Source organism: Lygodium microphyllum, chromosome 28 (assembly GCF_053477565.2).
Source record: "Lygodium microphyllum isolate KBCC chromosome 28, Lygodium_microphyllum_v1.1.10, whole genome shotgun sequence".
NCBI classification, from domain to species: domain Eukaryota; kingdom Viridiplantae; phylum Streptophyta; class Polypodiopsida; order Schizaeales; family Lygodiaceae; genus Lygodium; species Lygodium microphyllum.
The window spans coordinates 21,851,367-21,861,062 of record NC_141162.1 but is presented as its reverse complement, the minus strand read 5'-3'; the positions used below and the strand labels follow the sequence as shown (position 1 = coordinate 21,861,062).

The window sequence follows — 9,696 nt, the reverse complement described above, 5'->3', positions numbered from 1 at the left end:
GTTTCAAAGAAGCTACAATGTGGAATACACCACACAAAGATTCCACTTCACTCTACTAGGTGTAAGGATTAGCATGTATTTTTGTGAGGGTAACCAAGCCAAGTAGAAGGACCAACCACAACAATCTAGAGCGCCCTCTTGCATGGAAGGCTAACAACTGGTAACAAACTTGCAAGATTTGCAAAACAAAAATCCAAACCAATGAGCCTAATGACACTTCCTACCATGAAAGAAAAGAGAGAAAGAAGATGGAATAGAAGGTAGGACAAGCCCATCATGAACCTACACAAAGAAGCAAGATTGCAGGGCACACGTCAAGGAGTAGAGAAATCAAAAGGGCACTACAAAAGACAAAGCACCAAATCATGGTGGTTGCCTAAGAACTTATGACTTGCATAAGACTAGTACGAAGGCAATCACACTATTTGGTCTCCCTTGTGTTACCAAGTATACTACCAATTATTGGTATGAAACCCAAAAAGAACATGCCATTGAAGTAGAAACCAGGATATCAAGCTAAGCTCTTATCTGAAACACCATCAAATAGCTAATAGTGCAACCCAAAGAACCCACATCTTAAAGATACCAAAGGAAAAAAAAATCAAATTGATTTTCAATTGCTTCAAGCCCTGGTCACAATTAGGAGTGGGAAAATCGCTACCCACCTCTCTTCATCTTCATTGAACCATTATGATATTCCATCATCGTGCCATTTAAAGGAGAAGCTATCATGACCCATGCACTAGACCTAACCCAATGGGTTTTTCAAGCAAAGAGTACCTTGATGTCCACCTCACCTAGCTTTGTACTTCTTCAAGGAGAGATGCTCCATTACTTCTTTAATAAGCTAAAAGATCTTCATCAATAACATACTAAGTGAGCTTAGGTCTTCTTCTTCCATAGCAATATCATCATCAAATATTTTCAACCCAAATTGTCACCTTAGCCCTCATTATCTTGCAAGCACTCATGTGCATAAGCTTTAGGCCATAACCCTTTTTAGCTTTGCACCTCTAGTTCAACAACCTCCATCAAACCTTACCACTCAAGTCCCAACATTCCACTTTTACAATGCTTGCTACTATACACTACCTTCAATAGAGTGTTAAGGGACTAATACTCATCTAGGTGGGGACAAATGTTAAAATAACAATGATTGCCTAAAATAATGGCTATAAAAAACGATAACCACTAAAAGTAGAAATTGAAGACGAAAGCTCCAAATAGCAAGAAAAGCCTAAAGTGGGAACTAGAAAAACAAAAAATTGATTTTTAAATTTTTCTAAGTCCCCCAAAGCCTCTTAAAATGACATCTTTATTTATGTTTTTGGTCTTGTGACAATTCCATAATACTTTAAAATTAGTTTTGGGATACCTTCAACACACAGAGAATGTTTATTAAAAGTTGAGTGTCAAGCTTGCTTCTATGAAATTGTACAAAACTATGGATCAAACTATAATATCTAGCAAGCCCATGTGCATAAAATATTGATGTGGACATAAAATTTATGGTAGCAAAAGGATCATATGGTGCCCCTCAAAAGTCTGCCAAACTCGGATCAATGCATGCTATAGTTATGAATATATGTTAGGTCACCCCAAGAGACCTAATTGTCCCTCAATTGTGTGATTAAATACACGAATACCAAAATGTACCCTCTATCTACATCATAAATCATCAATGTGTATATTGTTGATCGTGACATTATAAATACATGCATTTTTATAATTTATGCCATAATTTTCATCATATAGGCATTGTCAAATGCCACATTTTACGACACTTTAAAGGGAGAATCTACTTGAAGACATATGGATCATGAAAATGTCTAATGATCAACATTGTCTAGATGGAGAATCCACCTAAAATGAACAATAGTCTCCACAATTATTTAGCAAATTTGCTATAACCATTAGAGGTAATGTTTAGCAGGATCTCCACTTATTGATCTCATTAGCATTTACACAAAAATGAAAATCATGTCCATCGTCCATAATAGAGCTTTGTGTGCCTAGTCTCCTTCCCGCCAAGGTTGACACTACACATCTCAACTTAAGTTTGGTGCTTCACGCCAAACTTAAAGCACCATTGTTACTATTAGTTATTAACACATTTAACGCATTAATATGCAAGAATAATATTCTCTTCTGACCTCCCAATCAAGAGGTCGATAGCCCTAGAAAGGCTGAGGGCTTGTAAGTTCCCTCGCACCCCTTTATTTTATATGCACCCCCCCGGTTGGAGGTCGCAGAGCTCATTGTACCTACGAGATGTTTGTGGAAGCCATCACGGGAGCCTTCATATTTGCAAGTGCCTTCTTTCGCGACTGGTCCCCTTTCCACTACTCAAATGATCTAGCCTTGTTTTTCACCCTGCATATGTTGGCTCGAGCTCACACACACACACACACACACACACACATTTCTGAATGTATTTTTATTCTCTGTTATATGTTACATAAGTGTGTGTGCAAGTAGGAGCGTGTGTGGCCGTGTTGCAATGCCACATGGCATAAGTAAAAGCTTTGTCAGAAGGGCTCTGCGCCACACCACATGGCCCTTGCAAAGCTTATGATGATAATAATAGAAGATTTTGTGTAAACATAATCTTTAAGCTAGTAGCCTCAACAAAGGCTAGGTGTCTAAGGCTAGTTACACACCAAGTGATGGACGATCAATCCCCGCCCAAGGTGTGGGCATGCACTTTTTGAAACTGAGCGTGAACATGGGCGTCATACCTTTCCACACCAAACGAACATAGTTTGGTTTTTCTTTTAAATAGACTTATAATTTTTTTGATTGGTTGCAAATGCAAAAAGTGCACCCTTGTCTGCCACTTTACAAAGTGGACAAGGGAGACTCCCTATCCAAAAGTGGGCAAGGAGTTCACCTATTTATCAAGTAAACAACAGGTCATGTCCTCTCCGGTGTGTAAAGGACTGCAGACGCCTAACCCTTAAATACGTGTTTTAATTGGTTAAAGCTTACAAAGTGGGCGTCCATTATTTGGCGTGTAACCAGCCTAACTAGAGTAAGAAACTCCTTATACAGTAACATGGCAACACCCAACAAACTTTGTGACAAACTTACACCGAGCCTACTTTCAACTATTATGCAACTATGACATCTCCAATAGGTAGAAGAATGCTAAGATATGCTCCGCATTGATGTCCATCAATGAATGCATCAATGGAACTAACTCTATTACTTTTGACATTAAGGTTCAAAAAGTACTCCAAGAGAAAAGTAAATTATACCATGTGAAAGTAGTAGAGAACGAAGCAACAAAATGAGAGGTGGTAGTGGTGGTGATGGTAAGAGAATGGAAAAGAGAGAGAGATTAGTAGTAGAAGAGGGAGGGGGAGGGAAACATAACCACCACGAGTAGATTTCTATCTATTGGCTTCACTTGTGTAGCTAAAAGGAGAGAGGAGAAGAATGTAACCAGCCAAGAAGGCTTATATCTACATTGGCTTTACTTGTGGAGCTAAAAGGGGCAGAAAAAATGTAGCATGTAGCATCTCCATTTGTGAGACTTCACCTAGAGGATTATTGAAGTTACCACAAAGTACTCTCTATCCTCCATTTGGAGTCCATTTTTTGAACATTTCAATGTATATAGGAATCTGGTCTTTCCTCTCCCCCTCCTTCCTTCTCTCTAGCCTTGAGAGGTGCAGCATGGCTATATGTGCTACATCTTTTTAATCCCAAAGTTCAGGGTCCATTCTTGGGTTACTAGCATCAGAGGCACACCAGGTAAGGCCTTACAGTTGGGCTGAATGAGCAGACAGTTATCACAAGGTTCACTAGCACTAGGTAAGGCATGCTTAGCCTCAATATCAAAGCACATAGGTAAGTGAACACTACCAAGAATTCTAATGTGTGCTAGTCTAAGATACACTTATTATACATCAGCCCTACTATTGCCAAGCCAGCATCTTTTCCCAAGTTAGCTGAATTGAACCTCATGTATTATGGCAATGGAGAAGGCAGGCTTTTATTTCATATCAGTTTGTGTTGGGGGGGCTTCTCCCACTTGCTCTTGAGATCTGCTGGCTTAATTGGAGCCAATGGTCACACATGGGTTAATCTCCAGAATTTATAGGCTATGATACACTGGTGCTGCAGATGAATCTCCCATCAGATTCCCCTTAACAATGATTCCTCAGCAAATACACAAGGGTGAATGGAAATCGATGTCACAAGATCTTGGCGAGAAGCAAGACACAAGGGTGAATGGAAATTGATGTCACAAGATCTTGGCGAGAAGCAAGACAAGAACACTGCACTGGAGAAAGAGAATAACCTTATAGGAAAATGCTAGCCTGCCCGTTCTCTTGGCTAAAATTTGGAGGGGAGGCATCCTTACTTCTGGGCCTTAGGGTGTGTGTCTTAGATCAGGGGAGGGGAGGAGGAAGGAGCAAAACCTTACACTGCAAGCCTTTTAATACTGCAGTACTTCAATATTTTTAAGACCACATAAGATTGCTAAGCTGAAATAAAGAAAACAGCAATAGGCCAGAACAAACTCTGGCACTCCTTAGTGCTGAACCTCTTTATTTGAAGCCAGTATGTATCATTGATTCCTTGGCTGGTTTACACTATGTACTTGTCAAGGTAAACCCAAGCATAAGCGTGATAACTAAGTAAAAATTAAATAAAGTAGAATGTCCATGCTTTTCTCAGTGTTAATAGGGACTTAATCGATTTTCTGTACAGATGGCATAACCAGAGGCACCTTCCAGCACAGCTGCACATCCAGTAGGCAGTGAGGCAGTGAGGCAGCTTTCTGGTTGTTATCTACATAGCCAGCTGGAATCCCAACTCCTTAACTCTCCTCAATTATTTGTGCCTATTTTCAGGTAACTATCAGCACTTGAGATTCGGCATCTCAACGATAATTTTGCCTGCCATTCACATCACCGGAAGAATTTGAGTACATAAGCTGCGTGCCAAACTCTTAGGGGCTCTACTCTGTGGAAAGGAGCCAAAGAAGTTTCGAATGCAGGACAAGTACTCAAATTCAGGGGACAATCATGTATGATCAGTTGTTACATAGCTGCCTTCATTCCCACAACATTCCAGAACCTGGCTCCAGGATTTGTCGACATGACACATTTACCATTCACCATCAACAGGCTATCCACCTGCCAATCAAAGCAATGAGGATCAACCTTATAAATATTAAAATCAAACACATAAGCTAGCATTCCTGAACAGTAATATCCAATTATTTAAGAAGGTGTTGATTAAGCCCCAAATGCGAGATCTGATGTATGAATAAAAAGTGTCTGTTATCCCTTGCATATCAGAGGAAGCACAATCAGCAACTTACATCGTCGTACTCTTCTTCATTAGCAGCTCCATTCTCCTTCAAGATTGATTCTCCAATATCATCAGTCCGTGCAAATCTCCCCCTGATACGAGGCCTGCTATCGGCCAAAGTTTTTCTGCATGCATACTTCACAACGATAGGCCAAAACAAAACTTCTCAGCTTTTTAAGCCTTTTTAAGACCAAATGCACATGCAAAGAGATGAGAGAGTAAAGATGGATCCATTTTCTGACCTTTATTTTCCTGCTGAAATTCCTTTCGGTGCGCTTCTGCCTATACCTATTTAATCTCGCTTTCCTCTCCTCCATAGTGTAATGCCCAATCTTCAAGCATCCATTGTCCTCAGACTGCTCAACATGACTTGCATTATTGGATCCATAACTAGCTTGCATGCTATTAAATGCCTGTTTAACAACCACAAAAAAGCAAGCTATTGAATCACAAAGCTACATAATTTGAAACATTCAAAAGGGTTCAATGTGCTTGAACAGGCAAAGCACTAGGAAGAACCACAACAGATGCAAATAAATAAGCACCAACGTAATGCCCATGCTCCAGAAGCACATTGCATGAAGCCACCCCAAATCTGAATGGCTGTTAAATTGGTTAACCCTTTTAACAGAAAAATAAAGCCATGGCATATCCTTTCATCTATCACGAATGTTATGTAGTTGCAAAAAATGATCCAAAACTAAAATAAAACCAGGCATCATGACACATGTTTCGATGCAAGTGACCATGTCAATCCATCGAGTTTTAGAGTATGCATTTTCATGAAAGATACCAAAGAACCTTAGACATTTTCCCATAAGGGAAAAAGGGCTCTTTTCCCTTGTTTTTCCCTATAGTGTTCAACATCATGAGCTTCTCCTTAGGAAGCACAGCTTTGTAGCTATGGGGGAAGGGGGCTGCCTGTGCTCACCCTGGAGTGGCAATCCCCTGCCCCCCAACCACACCTAGCTAGGTAAGCAACCCCCAGAAGCTCATGATGTTGTCATAATTCACAATGTGGGATTTATAGTGGGAAATTGTCTAAAACTTCTTAAATTAGGCATCATACATTTTTTGGTCTACCAACAATACTTTAGTTTCTCAGAATATAGAAAATTCACAAAAATGTACTAACACATTGTGCAAAGTTTGTATGTCAGTTAAAAAGTACCACAAGTTCAATGCAGACCTGAAGATCTCCAGTACTAAAGACACGCCGCATTGAGGCAACAGGAGACCTCTCAGCCAACCCTTGCTCTTCTAGTGCTTGGTAATGCATAAAAGGTCCCAGACTTGAGAAACCTGGCATTGGCATTTCAATCCCAGCTGCAGGAGTCACCACAAACTCCTCAGAGCTGGCACCTGAATGTCTCAGAGTTCTAAACTGGCCTAGTGCATGACTGCTGTGACTCCTTTGCATGGTAGGAAAATGACTCGAAGCTTCTTGCACAACATGGGGAGGGATCGCACCCCTACCGCTCACAGAGATTTCTCCCCTTGGGGACTGCACTGTTGAAATACTCGAGCATTCGGTGACACTGCTCAATTCTGTTGCCTGGCCCAAGGATGGGTTAAGCAGTTGAACATTCCCAGTTTCTTCATGTCCTAACATGCGGTTGAGTAAAGAGGCCCCATCTGATGTGCTCATTGTGGACGAGGGGGAAGATACCGGGGAGTTGATTTGTAAAATGGGTGGAGAGGCTGTTGGAACGGTGTCCACAGTGCTAGTTGCAGTTGCACTGCTCATTAAACCTATTGTGAAGACAGTCTGTGCATAGGGTGACAATGGAGACAAGGTTGGAGGAGCTGGGGCTGATGCAAGGGTGTCATCATTGAGTCGCCTAATTTCCATTTCATCCAGAGACATGCAGTGCATCTTATCTGTGGTTAAGACTGTTTTTGGAGACATAATCTCCCCTTGTTCTGCACAACTCGATGGGACAGCCCGCCTGATTGTGCTAGTCAGCCCAGTGCTTTTATCAGTTGTGCATCCGGGTGAAATTACAGTGCCGCTAAGGTTGGAATCAGAAGATATAAATCCAATAGGAGTTGCAGGTTGTGCAGCATCGATGAAGCCTGCAAAGAAGCTGTCATGTGGTTCCTGCTTCTCAACATCCTTGTCAGTGTTCAATGAAGAGCTGAATGCATTGAGCTCAGACATAATCAGTGGCTTCGAGTCATCTTTACAGCTCAACTCTTCAAGCAAGCTTGCTCCAGTCAAGCCTTCAATCGCAGAGTTCTGCGAGTGCAAGCACACCAGGGGATCAAAAACTGCAAGATGCTTAACTATATCATGGCACCCAACATACTTAAAACCCAGAATAAACTAGGATTTGCATCCATTTTCGCTTAATTATATCAAACAAACTAGACTTTGATGCATTTTCAATCATCAAAGTAGGACAAGGAAACAAAACAAAGTGATTCAACTCTTTTAAGCATCCATTAAAACACATAACAAACTCAAATCAATTCTCTCGCGCATCTCTTATATAAGTCAATAGATTAAATCCATCTCTTTGAATTATCATGAACTTTCAAAAAACAAAGAGCAATGTCGGGAATAGAGATGATTTCTTCCAATTAATCATGAATTTTCTTTGCATAAGCTCATCATGCAGGCAAGTCAGTTGTTATGTTCCATCAATATAGCAATGCTAATAAACACTAATAATTATTATTTGAATAAAATACTAATAATAATAGAGTACATCCATCTCTTAGAATTATCATGCACTGTCAACTTGTGTCACAAAATAAGAAGCAATCTCGGGAAAATAGAGATAATTTCTTCCAATTAATCATGAATTCTCTTTGCATAAGTTCATCATGCAGGTAAATCAGTTTTTATGCTCCATCAATACAACGATGCTAATAAGTACTGATAATAAATAATGAACCTTCTTTGCATAAGCTCATCATGCAGGTGAGTCAGTTGTTATGTTCCATCAATACAACAATGCTAATAAGTACTGATAATAAATAATGAACTTTCTTTGCATATGCTCATCATGCAGGCGAGTCAGTTGTTACGTTCCATCAATAGAACAATGCTTATAGTACTAATCATAATTCTTCGAGAAAAAAAACTCATAACGATAGCTATTAAACATACCAGGAATAAATCTTTGGAAAATTCATCAAGGTCGGAGAAATGGCCTAATTCAGGGAACAAGAGGGCTTCAGGCTGCGAGAAGAGGAGGTCGTTCTCTGGAGACATTGTCGATTCTTTGGGAGCTGCAGGGGAAAGGAATTTAGGCGCTGGGATGGAGCACCTTAAGCATCAAGTAGCGAGAGGATTAAAACAATGAAAAATAAAATCAGGTATCGGAAATAGATATAAAAATAGTAAATAAAAATCAGGCATAGCATCCCATATTTGTACAGGGGAGGGATTGGGGATGCATGAGATGGAGCAACAGGAAGTGAGACCAAAGCCGTCTCTCTCTCTCTCTCTCTCTCTCTCTCTCTCTCTCTGTGTTCCCCTGATTCTGCTGTTTTTCCTTTAAGGGACCCAGATAGAAAATCAGAAAGAGCAAGCAGAAGGAGGGCGGAGAAGGGACCCAAAGTGACAGGGATTGGAAAAGGAGAGAGCCCAATTGGGAAAAGATCGAATTCTTAAAGCATTAGTAAACAAGAAGAACAAGAAGAAGAGAACAGAGGAGGTGGGTCTGATGAGCGAGGAAGCCACAGAGGGCAACCAAGAGTAAGCATGCAAAAAAAAAATTACACTATGAGAGAGAGAGAGAGAGAGAGAGAGAGAGAGACTGACGTGCCCAGTGGCAAGTGCAAAAAGAAGCCAAAGAAGAGAGACACTGTAGAGAGAGTGTATGTGGTGTAGAGAGAGAGAGAGAGAGAGAGAGAGGAGAGAGAGAGAGAGACTCAGGAGGGGGGAAGAAAACAAAGCTGGCCTTGAAGAAAGTTTGCAAGTGGGCACTAGAAGCCAAATGGTATAGGACATCACCATCCATCCATATGCATGCATGCATCATAGGACTCTATGTTGCATGCATGCAAATGCTTGCACAAGCACAAGCCTATATGGCTCTTTCATAGGACTCTTCATGCATGCAAATGCTTCCATAAGCACAAGCCTATGTGGCTCTTTCATAGCTCTTTTATAGGACCCTTTCACCTCCATGTGCCACATGCATGCATGCAATACTTGCACAAGCACAAGCCTTTGTGGCTCTTTCATAGGACTCTTTCACCTCCCAAGTCCTTTTCCTTTGTGTACCGAGTATGTGTGCTTCCAATCTTCACCCCTTTTACTCAAACCCTAGTGTAGGACTTATGCTTCATTACCTCTACAAACAGTTCTTCACCCATTTTGCTAAGCCCCTGATATGGGACATATGCTTCATTAGCTTG

At 40.8% G+C, this 9,696-nt stretch overlaps 1 protein-coding gene across 1 annotated transcript; it reads right to left on the bottom strand.

Annotated features, from left to right (window-relative positions):
- Positions 1 to 4,632: 4,632 nt before the first annotated feature.
- On the bottom strand, positions 4,633 to 9,104 carry LOC148011239 (uncharacterized). Its single transcript, XM_087670814.1, has 5 exons — positions 8,441 to 9,104; positions 6,515 to 7,564; positions 5,568 to 5,738; positions 5,336 to 5,461; positions 4,633 to 5,147 (listed from the first exon to the last, which is right to left on the bottom strand). Exons 1-5 carry the CDS (start codon positions 8,543 to 8,545, stop codon positions 5,052 to 5,054), a joined length of 1,548 nt encoding a protein of 515 aa, XP_087526940.1. The 5' UTR covers positions 8,546 to 9,104; the 3' UTR covers positions 4,633 to 5,051.
- Positions 9,105 to 9,696: the final 592 nt, after the last annotated feature.

Bases quoted from the DNA above. Each gene is read 5' to 3' on its own strand.
- LOC148011239 (XM_087670814.1), bottom strand. From the start codon at position 8,545: ATGTCTCCAGAGAACGACCTCCTCTTCTCGCAGCCTGAAGCCCTCTTG. The intron at 7,565-8,440 runs GTATGTTTAATA...TTGCACTCGCAG, and splicing joins TTTCCAAAGATTTATTCCTG to AACTCTGCGATTGAAGGCTT. The intron at 5,148-5,335 runs GTAAGTTGCTGA...TTTGATTGGCAG, and splicing joins ATGAAGAAGAGTACGACGAT to GTGGATAGCCTGTTGATGGT.